Below are 15857 nucleotides of genomic sequence, written 5' to 3'. Positions count from 1 at the left end.
AATTGCACTTATAGTTTTGAATTTGTTTGTAATCAAACACTTATGAAATTTCTCAATATGTTTCCACTACATGTCGGATGTACTGTTGGCCCACAGTTCAAAACCATAGAGAATCACCAGAATCACTAGAAGCCCAAAAAGAGTTTGAGTGGTTTTCTAGTCCCATAATTCTGCCTCTCTACACATATTTTGAAAAGCATAAAATGCTTTCCAATCCCCCAAAGTTCTTTTCTTTCTACAACCATCCCAACTTAGATTTTTGTTGAAGTCAATTCCAAGGTATTTGTAATTCGCAACTTCCAAAATGTAGAACTTACGCTGGTTATGTTTTCTTTTTTTAAAGAAAACGATTACTTTCGTTTTTGCTAATATTGACTTGCATCCCCACCCTTCTACAAAAATACTCAAGGGATAGTAAGTGCTCTTACAAACCAAGAGCAGATTTAACAATCAAAATAAGGTCATCTGCATACAAAAAAACCTTATAACAAACTTGCCCAAATAGATACCATCAACTTTTTGATTAAAAACACAAATAAACTTGAGCATAAGACTTTTTAAATTCACAAAATATCGAAAATAAAGTAGAAATACGAATTCACCTATGTACATAAATTTAACCAACCGTTCTATTTATAGAATGAGCCACTACCTCTAGGCACACCCCATTAACATAAACCTAACACCCGACAGCCGAGTAAAATCAGTGTCCATTACCAAAAAACCAAACACGCGATTGGCACTCAGATTTAATAGGCATACAGATCAGATATCATTCCTCCATCTGTATAGAAGAAAACTAAAACGGACATAGCCGTTGAAAACGAAAGGCTTCGAGGCATGTTATATATGTCTTAGTATTGACAACCTGGTTTTTTTGATTACAGCAGAAGCAGGTTGGTTTTGTCTAATTTCTCCTTCACGCAACTGCTTACAAGCATACATCACTTTCATCTCTCACGATCTCTTCATTTATGACTATTTTGATTTTCATTAGGCTACTGTGGAGGCATGTGCAGCACTGAAAGCAAATAGAAGAACAAGTCTCGAGCGACCATGGCGGGCAACAAGACATTCACTCTGTCGAAAGAGAGCGAGCTGAGAATCGAAGTTGGGTGGGATGCACCCCTCCGCTTACAGCTCACCTCTGGCGCCGCTGAAATCTTCGGCACCGAGTTGCCCCCTCAATACTGGCTCACCTTCCCTCCAGCCCACAAATTCGCGGTACGGGAAACCAGTTATTCAGTTTTTAGTATAAACAATAAAACATGCCTTCCCTTGAATTAACATTTTTATCTGGGTGGTTCCTGTAAAAAAAAGTTCGGAGCGATTTACATCTCTTGATTCGGCAGTTCATCTCTGTTTCATTAGAAGGAAAATGCTTGGAAGAGATCAACAGGGCTTAAGGGTTTAGGGTTTTTGAAAGGATGAATTTCAAATGTTTCCTTACAATTTCTTCAACGTTTAATCTGTGAAGTGTTTTTAGTCTCTAGTATCACTCTGGTTGTTTTACCTTTTTTCCATTTCAGGACGTGACGGGCTTTTTTTAATTTTATTTTAAGATTCTCTCTATTCTTTTGCAATTGATGAAATCTTTTCTGTTTTTATTTTATTTTATGTTCAATTGGTTAAATTTCTCTCTATGTTTTGTTCAATTTATCTGTGTTTCATTAGGAGGAAAATGCTTAGAAGAGATCAACAGGGCCTAAGGGTTTAGGGTTTTGCAAATGATGAATTTCAAATATTGCCTTATAATTTCTTCAACATTTAATCCATGAAGTGTTTTTAGTCTCGAGTATCGCCCTGGTTGTTTTGCCCTTTTTCCATTTCAGACTGTTACGGGCTTTTCTTAATTATATTTTAAAATTCTCTCTATTTTGTTCAATCGATGAAACAATACCCAAAGCACACGAAATAAAAGGTGCAGCACATAGGTATGAGCCTATTTATTATGCTGTGCTGAATATCATACATCTCATTGCACTTCTCCTGCAACATTTGAAAATGAGGAAGCCCATTGTGGTTGGAGGCAAGGGACAGCGTCTTATTAATGCGTCATTTCATTATATGGACGTGCCAAGCCGCGTATTCCAAGTATATATACCGGCTGTATATACCATGTATGCCATGGCCATATATACCTGCATATATAAACCGTATATACACACTAACAAGTTTGCAGTTATAGATAGTAGTGATGCAAATGTCTCTGTCTTTCCCTGTTATTCTGATTTTGTTCGAGTTTTTTGGGTTGTGGAGTTTTCTGAGCTTTTCAGGCTCGAGTTTATGCTTGCATTTTACCGATTCCTTTCAGATCTACCGAGTTGATGACCCCTGCCGAGCTTTTATCAATATTGACGAGTCAATACTGATATATTGGCAAGTACATATATTGACTATATACTTGGTATAACTAACAGTATACATACTTTTAGTATATATACCAAGCGTATACATGGGCATATGTACTAGTGTTAAATTGGTATGTGTAGCAACACCACTCAGGGACACGTTCCAGATGAGGACAATGTATGGGTAACATGGGGTATGTCTTGGGTACATCTAGGCCCTACTCAATTGAATAGGGTATGCAGGGGATATGCCAACCATCCCTCTTTGTGTCTCAGATTGATGGTCCTGCCTCGTGAGATAGGGTACTTCCATGCGTCCCCTACATTTGTCCCTGCCCCATGTAAAAAAGAAGAAGAAGAAGAACTGTAATTGCTCCCATTTTTTCCTGGTTGGTCCATCTACTCTCTACCTTCTTTTAAAGCCTATTCAAACCCTAATTAGACACATTTCCACATTTGCTATTCATTTTTCTGTTAGTGTTGGGTATTCCTTTACTGTGGGGCTTTCATTTGGAGCTGAAAGCGTACACTTGCAGAGGATTTTCTGAATGTTTCCTTTAAATTGTGATGTCACATTGTTTTTAACATACTTTCTTTGACTTTGTAGGAGGCTAACTCTTGTGGTTTCTTGATGTTTTAGGGAGCTTTAGTGCTTTTTTACATCTTGAGATATTACTATTTTGTCGAATTGGTACAATTTGAGACTAGATTGATGAATTAGAAAAATAGCAACCTTTTTAGCAATTTTATTCTAGGATTTGGGATATCTATTATTAGGTTTCCTAAGTTGATGAAACTACTTTTTTTGAGTAATTGTTGTAGTGTGAAGGATATCTTTTCTCAAAGAGCACATTCACAATGAGTATGGGTGTCTTCCACACCATATCTTGATCTCTTTGCTTCCACTTGTTAATGACGTGATCCTTTTGGCCTCTTCGTAACATAGACAACTTGATGCCCTATCTAGCTTTTGTGATCTTTGATAGTTGACAATTAACCTAAGAGCGAGCAAGCTTATGACCTTCAATGCTTTGAAGTGGGCTCTATCTGATTACCACTCTCACTTTTGAGGGGAAGAGATCTATATCAATTGAACCTATACATATTTGGGGGTTTAGTTTTTTTTCTTAGGGGCCTTGATTTAGTTTGAGACATTCTTTCTAGTCTCAGTTCAACAAGTGATATTGCTCTGTTGCCTTTCTTGAGAGATAATGCTTCCATACTCACTTCTAGGTCATCACATCCAAGATGCACCTTTTGGAGACAATCATCAAATCCATTGCTCTTTATGGTACCAAGGTTTGGGGACCTAGCTCGCTTTGAGCTGATTGGGCTTAGTTGCAAACTAACATTGCCTTAGAGCACCTCAAGGCATCTTTAGATTTGTCTCTTTCCTTAATAGACTCTAGACTCTTGGCGACCTTGTTCATGCAGGGATCGATACCCCTACCTAGCCCTTTATTATTTCAAGACTTTTGCTTACCCTTGACTCCTTGGGTGGATTTATTGTTGGTTTTCAAAGGCCTCCAATTTACGCTAGCAAGTGACCATCTCTGCTAGTCAGTAGTCACCTTTCCCCTTTTAGGTACTCTTCATATGCTTTATGTTAGCCTCCTATCGTCTAGACATGTTCTAAACTAGGTAATTAGAGGGGACATCTACAAGTAGTATATCTAGGTTACTTGGATTGCACCCCTTGAGGATCTTAGCCCCAAGATGGCTTTCTATTCTGAACATTTCATGTAGTGGCTAGGCTTGCATATACATGCAAACGCCAGATGCACGCCCTAAGGATCCCCTTTTGATAGTTTTGGTTTGGATGTCATTGGCTTTGGATAGAATAATCACCACCTTCCTCACTTGGATAGAACTTGTCAGTTTTGCCACCTTTCGGAGACCAATTTAGAGGAGCACCTCATCTTCATATGCCTTATTTTCTATGAAATCAGGAGGAGTTTTACTACCTTTACTGCATTTTAGGTGGCTCTATCTTCACATTCTTTTGTTATCTGCAATAGATATGTTTAGCTTTTTTTTCTGGAGGGAGATTTTCAAACTTGAATTAGAGTCTCCATGTGGAACCTTGCCCAAAGTCCTTTCAAGAGGGTAGCCTCTTTCTTCCCTGTCGCCTCATCCTGCTTGGGGGCCAAGTGTCTTCAGATATGAGATTTGTAAGCCCTTGGATATTCTAACGGTCTCGCTTGAATGAACTCCATGAGACTTCTAAGGAGCTCCTATCCCAAACCCTGACATAGATATCATTGGACCAACAAACAGATCAACAACTCGAGGAGGGTCCAAAGCCAGATTTCCTTTGCATAGAATAGTACTCTCTAGGCTTTATTTAATAGACAGTTCTCCATTCATTGGTTCCCCCCCCGGGTCGCCAACATTGATGGTTAGGAGTGATGAACCTCCTTAATTGAAGGCCCTACCTAGGATTTTCTCCTAGGATTACACAACTAGGCGCCCTCAACCTCTGGTACACTCCAAACAACATTATTAGACATTGCATTGACCTCTTCACAATGATTAATGACTTGGTTGAGGAGCATTCTTGTCTCCACCGTCTTTGGCATTGGTTTCTGGTTCCAACATGCCTTGACATATTCTTGTTATGAGTTTGTTTTGTGCACTCATTTTGTTGATAGCCTAGCAATAACAGTTGCTTTTTTATTCCCACTAGGTATTTATGCTAGATGTACTTTTGTGGTCATTTCTTGGACACTATTAAAATAATCTTATCTTTGCTAAGTCCATCATTCTTGTCTCCACCCTCTTTGGCATTGGTTTCTGGTTCCCACATGCCTTGACATATTCTTGTTATGACTTTGTTTTATGCACTCATTTTGTTGATAGCCTAGCAATAACAGTTGCTTTTGTAGTCCCACTAGGTATTTATGCTAGATATACGTTTGTGGTCATTTCTTGGACACTATTAAAATAATCTTATCTTTGCTAAGTCCATCATTCTTGTCTCCACTCTCTTTGGCACTGGTTTCTGGTTCCCACATGTCTTAACATATTCTTGTTATGACTTTGTTTCATGCACTAATTTTATTGATAGCCTAGCAATAACAGTTGCTTTTGTAGTCCCACTATGTATTTATGCTAGATGTACTTTTGTGGTCATGTCTTGGACACCATTAAAATAGTATTATCTTCACTAAGTCCAGCAATTCAGGAGCATCTCTTTTCTTATCATAAACCTTGTTTTTATCGAATAACTTATATCCTTTTATACCTTCGTATTACGAGCAAACTTCAGCAGCCACTTTCATGGTAAAGGTTATTTGAAATATTTTTTATCTGACGACCTTGGGGGATGGATCCCTAGATTGGATGTGGATTGGATTTGGATCTGTCCAGGATCTACTCTAAAACCTAATAGCAATCTAATATTGGCAGGGAGCAGGTTCCCATACTAAAATCATTGGATACCCTAGAATATGCTGGAACATTGGCTGAACATTCTTTTCCCAGGCATGTTTGTTGGGTTGTGCCCTTCATTCATCAACTGGTTCTGTTTGCTTCATGCTTGCTGGGTCGAGCCCTTGATATATTGACTAGTTTGTAGTGAAGTTCTAAACTTATATTAAAGTTAAAAAAGTTATAAACTTATGTTAAAGTTATTATATTAAACATAAATTATATTAAAAATTATATAAAACTGAAGTTATTATAGTTTATTCAGTTATAAACTTGGTATTATAATTTATTAACTTATATATTAAAGTTTAAATTATAACTTATATTAACATACATAGATATATGCACAGATACATATACACATATAAAATGCCTTTGTTAAAATTTAATACATAATTTATATATATAAAGTATTATACATTATAAACGTATATATAAGTTATATATTTTAAATTTTTATGTAAGTTTTATTTTTTAAATTGTGAAACTGTATTTATATTATTTGCATGTGCCATTTCTGCACTGTATCCATATCCCTGCTTCTAAAAAATCTGGTGGATGTGTATCCAAATCCCAGTAACCTTTCGTTTTGGTTTGTTTTAATATCTTTTTTTGGTGCTCATCTTGTCCGCTCAGTGAAATGACCTAGACCAAGAGGCATCACAACTTAAAAACAGGTATCTAGAATTCATTGATCTGTTTGTTTTTGGTAATCCCTCGTGTAACGCTTCCTTGAAAGGTTTTTATGCTTCAACTTTGGTGTACCAAAGTAGTTTTCGTGTATATGGTGTTTGCTTAAGTTGAAATGTTATATATACTCTATTGGAGTTTACCATGGTTTTGAGGATTACATACAGCCACCTCTTGTATGTGTTGAGATTTATGGTTTACTTATATCAGTCCAACTTTAGGATATCAAAATAGTCCCAATTGATTTATGTATGTGTATTTAGATTGCTGAAATATATAGATCTAGCTCTGACATTTTTTTGACTTTCTAGATTTTCACGTGGAATGGTGCTACTGTGGAAGTAGATGGTGTAGCAGAAGTTGCATATGTTGCAGATGAGGTAATACCGTAATACAATGCTCATTTCTAGACTCTTGGTGCAGTTGATTAGGAGATGCAGGTTTCTGTGTATTACAGTTTGTGTGAAAAAGAGGAAAGGATGGTATTCTATTTGGTTATTTTATTCTTTTATATAATTTTGACAAATGCTACATGATGCAGACACCTATGGTGAGCTATGTCAATGTGCACGCTGTACTGGAACGTCGTCGAGTTCGTGCCAAGGAAGCATCAATTTCTAATCCGTCTAATCCTTCAGAATCACAGGTAGTAACATTTTATTATGTAAAGGAGTAGATCAAATGAGAAATACTACTATAGAATTTTTATATTGGTTTGCATTTTAATTCTTAATTCAAATGATTAATTTGCCTCATAAATACCTGGAAAAAAATTCTGCAAATCCATGAACATGTGTTGTGGAAGAAATGGCACATGGCTAACATGGCCTTTGCCCTGGTTTGGTTAAACTGTTATGTCTGACATGGATACCAAAAGAATTGAATCTAAGGTAGAAAACTTGACATGCTTAAATTCAGAACAATATTTCACTCTTCATCTGACTTCATTTATTTTGCATTGAGATCTCTATGTGCATTTCGTAGTCTTTGTTGCAGGGTCTTTGTGATATTTGTTTTTGATTTTCTGCCAATAGTGAAGTATACAGTCATGGCCTTACAATTATACTGATAGTCTAAGTCACTGTATCCTTCTAATACAGCGCCCACCTACAACTGTCCTTAGGATCCTCTGAGAGTATTGGTTTTCGAGGGAGAATCCATCATTCAGTTAATCTCTTATCCTAAAATCTGGAGAGTTTGCTGCTTCTGCACTCATGCCTGTTCTTACATCTATTTTTCTGGCAGTCTTGTGATTAGTTGTGCGATTCATGTAATGCCTATTATAGGACTCTTTGTAGATGGCTGCATAGTAGCATGACCTACTGTAGGTATGAGAACAGTAGGCTGATTCCTGTAATAACTTAAGTGATGTGCTTATGCAGGGACCAAGAGTTATTGTGGTCGGGCCCACTGATTCAGGAAAGAGCTCTCTTGCAAGGATGTTGCTTAGCTGGGCTGCAAGGCTGAGTTGGAAACCAACTTTTGTGGATCTGGACATTGGACAAGGATCCATATCCATTCCTGGATGCGTTGCTGCAACTCCCATTGAAATGCCAATTGATCCTATTGAAGGGATACCTCTAGAGATGCCTATTGTCTACTTTTATGGGCACACAACACCAAGGTAAAACATCTTTGATTTAAGGGTTCATTGGAAATCTACTCTGTTCAGAAATTAGCTATAATTGTTTCTTTGGCAAGTTCTGGGCTATTGTGAGAATGCCAGCATTGAGTTTAGAGTAATGTTTCAATATCTTAAGTGAAAAGCCAAGGATTAAACAAATTGCTCAGACAGTGGGAACCCAGGTTTGTACAAAGCAGTAGTAAAAGAACTTGCTAGAACTTTGGAGCTGCAGTTTGCTGGTAATGCAGATTCACGAGCAGCAGGCATGGTGATCAATACAATGGGGTGGGTGGAAGGTGTTGGCTATGAGGTATTTATCAGAAATGTCACTGTGTTGGACTCTAAAATTCTTGTGACCAAGTGCATTTAATGTTTGACGTTGAAAGACAATGCAATATGCCCTATGTTATTGCATGGAATATTTGAATGGTACTAAATAATTACGTTACCTGAATGCAGTTACTTCTGCAAGCAATTGACACATTCAATGCAAATGTGGTGCTGGTTCTTGGACAGGTAATGTTCTCACAGAACTTTGTTGTACCACAATTTTAGTTTTGAAAATAATTTTTGCATGTATTTTTAAGCTGCATATTTAGTTGTTAATGATGTGGGCTGCTCTCTCTTATTAAACTGAGTAGCCACAGAGATGCAGAAAAGAAAGGGTTTTATGTGACTTGAATTAATTGTATGAGCCATATGTCTGTGAGAACACATGTTAGAATAACATATCAGCCACCATTTTGATGATAAAAGTTAAAACAGCAATGGAACAGTAGTCTGATTTAGAACCTAAGTTACCAAAAAAACGGATACAAGAACGGATACGGGTACGGGGTTTGAAACGGATACGGTAAATTTTCAAAAAATCTGGATACGATACGATAGGAAACGGCACATAATAAATATATAAATATATATATATATATATATATATATTAAAAATTAAAACTTTAAATTTACAAGGCCTGTAGGTTTACATTTTCTAATCTTCTTTATAATATATATCACTGATTACCTACAGTAATATGAAAGATTTCATAGCAACAAGTTTTTACTTTTTTCAGAGATTCAAAAATTAAAATAGGTCTATATAGTATTTCCCTTCACAGAATGACGGATCAGATTTCCACCCAATCCACAATAAGCTGTCTTATAATGCTGTCTCTATGGTAACTACCTGAAGGAAACAAAAAGTTTCAGCCTTCAGGTACCCCTGTTTCAACTTTCTATTGTAACAACCTGAAGGAAACAGAAAGTGATAGGTCCCATTGGTTCAAGTTCAAAGTCTCAGAGTGTTAATGCCAAATGGCCTTCCCTTTTCAAACAATATTTCTTGCATTTCAGTTTGACAACAACCAAACAGGGATTTCATCTGACAAGCAAAATATGCTTCAAAATCGTTGAAAAAGTTCAAAATGGAAGTCGTAATCACATCAAAACACAATGTAGGTTTTTCACACATAACCTAGGTCCTACATATATCGAAAACACCTCATAGGTTGGTATTATACTTGAGAAGAATAATAAGTTAACATGTGAAAATTTTGCATGAAGATAGGATAGGATTAAATAGCTATTTTTCTAACATTGTCGAGTCTGGACATATATTAGGATGAGAATGGCACTAAAAGTCTAAAGTTAAAACTACCAGTTGTAAATGTTTCTTAATTGACAGCAAAGCAATAACATTAATTAGGGATCACTACATGGCTTTCACACTTCAGCAAATAAACCATTGGTTCTATGAAATTCTGTTAGTTGATCTTGACAAAGGAATTATGATATTATCTGATGATTATGATGGTCTGAGACTTGAGTGTTCACTTACATTGTTTGACAACAATGATATACCACAGAATTGGCAATATTATTATTCAGAGCATTTGGTCATTTTGTGAGGACGTTTGATGGATTATAGCCAGCTACAGCCTACGATATTTGCAGACCTCTCCTTCATATACAGCTGAACAATCATGTAAATCTGGAACTCTCACAACAGTTTGTGGTGATGACATTTCAATGTGGTCTAATATTTCATTGAGCATTTGTTGCAACAATTCATCTCTCACCCTGTCATTAAATGAAACAAGACGATGGAAACAAATCTAAACAGCTTTGAACTTTGAAGTCGAAGGAATGTGGTTACACCGTTACGGTTACGTTACATAGATATTATGTCACCAAAGTAAAGCTATAGAAGTAACATAGATATTAAGTAGTGACTTCAACAGCAGTAAGTAATCTCACGTGATATGAAGTAACAGCAGTAAGTAATCTCCCGTGAACAGAAACTGAAGTCTGAAAGCCTAACAGTGATCCAACGAACTCAGCGGCGGCAGCGAACTCAGCTCTTGTCGTTTAGGGTTTAGGGTAGAATGAATCATATGACATAAACGGGTGCCCGTAAAGTTAAAAAGTAAGTTACCACTTCAAAACCTAAAATGCTAAATCCATAAAATATGTTCCCGGCGGCGCCCAAGTTATCAGGCACGAAACATTTTGATTTTTTTTAAAAACGTTTTACGATTTGTTAAATATGTATCAAAAAATGCTGAAACGTATCGTTTTTTTTAAACGGGAGGGTTTTCCCATGAAAATGCCTGAAAAACGGCTTAAAAAAACCCGAAACGTTTTGGAATCAACAAAAACGTATTTAAGCCGTTTTTTTGCCGTTTCTGGGGTGAAAACGTATCAGAAACGGAAAACGGCGTTTTGGCCCTTCAGGGAGCCGTTTCCGGTAACTTAGTCATGCCCAACCTGCAGGAATTGCATAATCATGCCTGTGCACTGATATTGTTTGAGGTGGCCTCCAAACCAATGGAGGGGGAAGGTTTTGTGAATAATGTTATACTCTTGATCACATATTTTTCTTAGGAGTATTAATGAGGAGATGAAGCATCATTTCACTACATGGAAGTCTGTTTTTGTTTTATGGACTTCAAATGTCTTTTGGCACAGTTCCTTGGGCAACTACTAGAGCAACTTCATCAGTTACAACTTACAAGTTACAACCCTCCAAGGAGGTTCTTTGGGAGTTTATGATGCTATATGAGACTGTGATAGGTGGAATACATGCACCTTTTGGTTATCATACGATATTCATAATATAGGGTGAAATAAGGATGTCCTCAAGTGTTACAAGTGTTAGTGCAACAAATACCCTAGTATGGCAACAGAGTCAAGAGTTTGACTTGGCTTGGGAAAATCTTGTATACTACAGAAATATTAAATATATTGGGAAAAATAATGGTAATTTTTGGGCATGGGTACTTGTCATGTTCGAGTTTCACTTGTGACTACTTGTTGGTAAAAAAGCAGTCTTAGCAAGTTTCACTGGTTGATGCATTGTAACAATGGACTAGTGGGTTGGGCTTGCCATGTGAGTCCATATCAAACCCAATGGGTTTGTTAACATTGGTGCTTTGTATCTCTAATTCTTTTTTGGCTTGTAGGTTAACAGTGTGGTGCAACATATCTGTAAGGCTATTGAGACTATTATAAAAAAACATTGGCTTTGATAGAGAATGATTTGTTGAGAAATCTAGGGGGAAACTAGATTAGGTGATTTCTCTTACTTTCATAACTGCTTGTGACATATTTTTACTTAACTTGATTAGCTGCTTCTTTCACTTGATAGAGAATGATCTGTTGAGAAATCTAGGGGGAAGCTAGATTAGGTGATTTCTTTTACTTTGAGACTATTTTTAAAAACATTGGCTTTGATAGAGAATGATTTGTTGAAAAATCTAGGGGCAAGCTATATTAGGTGATTTCTCTTACTTTGATAACTGCTTGTGATATATTTTTACTTAACTTGATTAACTGCTCCTTTCACTTGATTCTTATTATGTTCTTATCATCAAACAACTACCAAACTATGAAGATCAAATAGACAAGAAGACACAACCTCTCCTCTTGAGAGGAAACCCCCAAGAATTCTGCATTTTTTTATAGAATGTTCGGATGACGAATTCCAAGACCTAAGACCTTTGTCAAAGACCCCTCCAAGACCAAGTCAAACTTCTCCTTCTTGATGAACTCTTCCAACTACTTTGACCTAACAACTTCCAACAATTTCAACCCAACAACTTCCAGCAACTTCGATCCAACTACCTCCAGCAACTTCGACCTAACAACTTTGACCTTTGAGCAATTTTGACCTAGCAACTACTTTGACTTCCTAGCAACTTCAACTTCCCCAACAACTTCTTCTGCAACTTCGACTTCCCCAACAGTTTCTTCTATAACTTCCCATCAACTTCTGCAATTTCGGTCTAGCAACTACTTTAGAAACCCTAACATGTGTTGGAAAATCAAAGATATTATATTCAGGGTTTGATTCTCTTTTCTTGATAATTACTTGTGAGTGTGTTGGCTTCTTTTACTTTTTATTATCTTATCTTTCTTCAAGCAATTACCATATTGTGTGTATAAAGATCACAAAACAAGAGACACAAGATATAGGCACATGCCAGGGAAAACCCCCCCTTGAGGGGAAAACCCAGTCAAGATAATTCTTCCTTTCAATAGTATTCTTTGAGACTCTTTACCTTAGACCAAGACCAGACTTTCCCTCCACACCATGTCAGTGTTGGAGAATCTAGGGCAGTTAGGCGTAGTATGATTCTTCGTTACTTGATAACAATTTGTGGAGTCTTTTTACTTTTTCTTGTTAGCTTAATCTTTTTCTTCTTAATGCGTGTGTGTGTACTTCATCAAACTGCTATCTAAAACATAAGAACAAGAACACAAGATTTTGGCTCTCTGCCAGGGCCAAAACCTCTCTTCTCTTGAGAGGAAAACCCTTTAGTAAGTTTCTCTTATTGAAGTTTCTTATTGATCAATGCCAAACCCTAGACCCCTGACTAGAATATCCTCCAAGCACAAGTCAAGTCCTTCCTTCTTTCGATCCTTTGTTTTCCCGGCGCTTCTTCTTTCTTCTTCCGACACTTTTTTCCTCGGCACTTCGTCTTCCTACTTATTTCAGCAACTAGTGATAAACCTTGCTTATGTCCTTGATGAGATGTTCCTTATTTAATTCTTGGTGATGTCCTTTATGGAGACAACCTTTTCTTGCTCCAATGAAACACTTCTTGAGATATATATGCAAACTGATATGACTGTACAACAACCCTAAATTCTCGCACGTGTGATAGGTTAGCTTGTAGTTTAGGCTCCTTTTATCTTCGCTTGAGGGAGGGACTCCTTCTCTTGAGTGAGAGGCCTTGTAGGCCTAAGATCTAACCCAAACAATGAGAGATATGGGACTGATATGCTGCTGCTGATATGACCACAGAGAGGCCTCCTTTTTCTCGCACGTGTGACTATGTTTGACCTTTAGAACAACCCCAAAACTTCGGTCTTCTTCCTCCTTTCTTCGGTTATCTTGGAGACCCTTAGACTTACCTTTTTCCTTCACTTTCTCGATTTCTACCTTTGCTGATTTCAGAGCTTGATTGCTTGATGTAGAGAGGGAGTTCCTCCTTTACGCTGACTTGAGCCCGATGTGCTGTCCTTAGGCCGACTTGACATATATAGCTCGGATTGCTGCTTTGGAGGTGTCTTTGCTTTGGAGGAGGCTCTTTGATGGTGCATTTGCTTTGGGGGAGACTTGACTTTGCTTGGAGGAGTATACTTTGACTTCTATACAAACATATACATGGTGCAACATTCCCTTAAGGTCTTCAATATTTTCTTTTGACTATTTGACTCACCTATAACACTTCAACCTGTGCTAGACCTATTTCAATGAGCAAGAAACTCATTGACATATATTATAAAAATAATATTTCTTTTCTTGAATAATTACAAATATCAAAAGTACATTTATGAAGACCGAACTAGTTACATTTCCTTCAACAGTCAGCCTCCCAGATCTTCGACCCCTTCCAACAACTTCAACTAGGTAGCAACTTCCGGCAACAACAAAATCTTAGGAGACTTCGATCTCCCAACCCAGACCACGAAACAGAGAGAGAGAGAGTCACCAAAATCTTGATTTTCTTCCTCTCTATAGACTTCCCCAAACTCGCACTCTTTTCGACCTCCCGGCAACATACTTCACACTTCTCTAGCTCTTCTTGAGATATCAAACTTGCTTGAGAATGAATGCTCGAAATGACTTCGACCTACTTGTATATATAGGCTTCTTGTGGGTCGAATGAGGGTCCTTAGGTTGACTTGATCTCTCTTAGGCCAACATGATGTGGAGGGTACATAATTCATATTTGACTTGATACAAAACCTTTTTACATGATTCAAAAGCCCAAGAAGGGTCTCTTTGAATGTACAATGACTCTATAAACTCAATATTAATCCTAGGAGTCCACAATGGGGACTTTGACTAATATAATGATGACCCAAGCATGAAACCCATGCTTTAATAAGTCATTGTTACAATAATAAAAATTATTTTCTTTATTATTTTGACAAGTACATTACATAATGACTCAAGTACATTATTGAAGATTGAACATAGTTACATTTTCTAACACTCCCTCTTAACTAGGGAGGTATTCATAATGTACACATACAATGGAAGATCTCAAACTATATGAAACATGAAAAACTTTTAGGCACCGCAATGCCATGGACTAGATTTATCTCAAACTATATGAAACATGAAAAACTTTTAGGCACCGCAATGCCATGGACTAGATTTATCTCAAACTATATGAAACATGAAAAACTTTTAGGCACCGCAATGCCATGGACTAGATTATTAACCAGAGCAATCTATCCAAACAGTCACTCAAAAGTTTAGGCACCGCAATGCCATGGACTAGATTCCTGACTAGGGAAATCTATCAAAGCAATCACTCAACAGTTTAGGCACCACAATGACATGGACTAGATCCCTGACTAGGGCAATCTATCCAAGTGGGAATAAGGTGGACTCAAGCTTTCAGCCCCTCTAGGTACCATCAGGTTTACTTGCTAACCACCAACCCAAACGTATAGGTGTGTATCCAAAACAAAGCTGAATAATCAACACCATCTTTTCAACTTTCGAGATCCAGACATCAACACAGAGTGTCGGCTTGATGTCTCCCCAAGAAATGCTTCACTCGCAAAGCCTCAACAAATCTCTTCCATTTCCTTATCATCAATTCAATCACCAATATGTACCAAACCCAGCAGGTTCCTTAGATATTCGAACTTCTTATTAGGAAGAGCCTTTGTCAGTATGTCTGCTACTTGTTTATCTTCCAGGACATATTCTAACTTCACAATCCCATCCTGCACCAGGTTCCTAATAATGTGAAACTTATTATTGATATGTTTCATCCTCGAATGAAACACGGGATCTCCAAACATCTTGTGTAAGGGTTTTAAATTCAAAAACATAGAATTTACTTCGAACATTGCATACAATGAAATTTAAGAACAAAACTTAATCAATTCACTGTAAATACCTATTTTCTTTTGAGTTTGATGTCGATCCCAGATTCCGGGTTGTCCTCGCTCCAATTTTGCTATGATTACCAAATGACTGAAACCTCCTAGCCAAACTGGACACAAGCTGTGTACCCAACTCCAAAATACTTCCAAATTGGAGTAATTTGGTCCCCCGTGCCCAAAAGCTTTAAGAATAATCGAATCTTTGGCTCTGATTCAGATCTTCCATTCTCCTTCCAGTCTTTGTTTAAAAAAAAAAAACCTCCCTCTCTCCCTCTGCGTGCTTAGGATTAGTACCTTTCCTAGACGGTCATCACCCTCATCATATTTTATTTGGTAGATATAAGCTTTACGTGTAAAGG

At 37.3% G+C, this 15857-nt stretch overlaps 1 protein-coding gene across 2 annotated transcripts in view; it reads left to right on the top strand.

The window, feature by feature from the left end:
• The first annotated feature begins 651 nt into the window (after window positions 1-651).
• The window catches only part of CLPS3 (CLP-similar protein 3), a 117533-nt gene continuing 102327 nt past the window's right edge, over window positions 652-15857 (top strand). The window contains exons 1-7 of one of the 2 annotated variants that reach the window (XM_089411457.1): window positions 652-896; window positions 1020-1224; window positions 6782-6850; window positions 7012-7116; window positions 7853-8094; window positions 8266-8404; window positions 8554-8610. In XM_089411457.1, coding sequence (XP_089267583.1) covers window positions 1057-1224; window positions 6782-6850; window positions 7012-7116; window positions 7853-8094; window positions 8266-8404; window positions 8554-8610 — 780 coding nt within the window. In that variant the 5' untranslated portion in view covers window positions 652-896; window positions 1020-1056. Of the gene's footprint in view, window positions 897-997; window positions 1225-6781; window positions 6851-7011; window positions 7117-7852; window positions 8095-8265; window positions 8405-8553; window positions 8611-15857 lie in introns of both variants that reach the window. The other variant, XM_089411456.1, reaches the window with a different exon arrangement.

Source organism: Pinus tabuliformis, chromosome 3_1 (assembly GCF_031772625.1).
Source record: "Pinus tabuliformis cultivar Carrire ecotype Pingquan chromosome 3_1, CPIR1, whole genome shotgun sequence".
NCBI classification, from domain to species: Eukaryota; Viridiplantae; Streptophyta; class Pinopsida; order Pinales; family Pinaceae; genus Pinus; species Pinus tabuliformis.
Note: the sequence above shows the minus strand (reverse complement) of the source record. Positions and strands in the feature narration are given on the sequence as shown.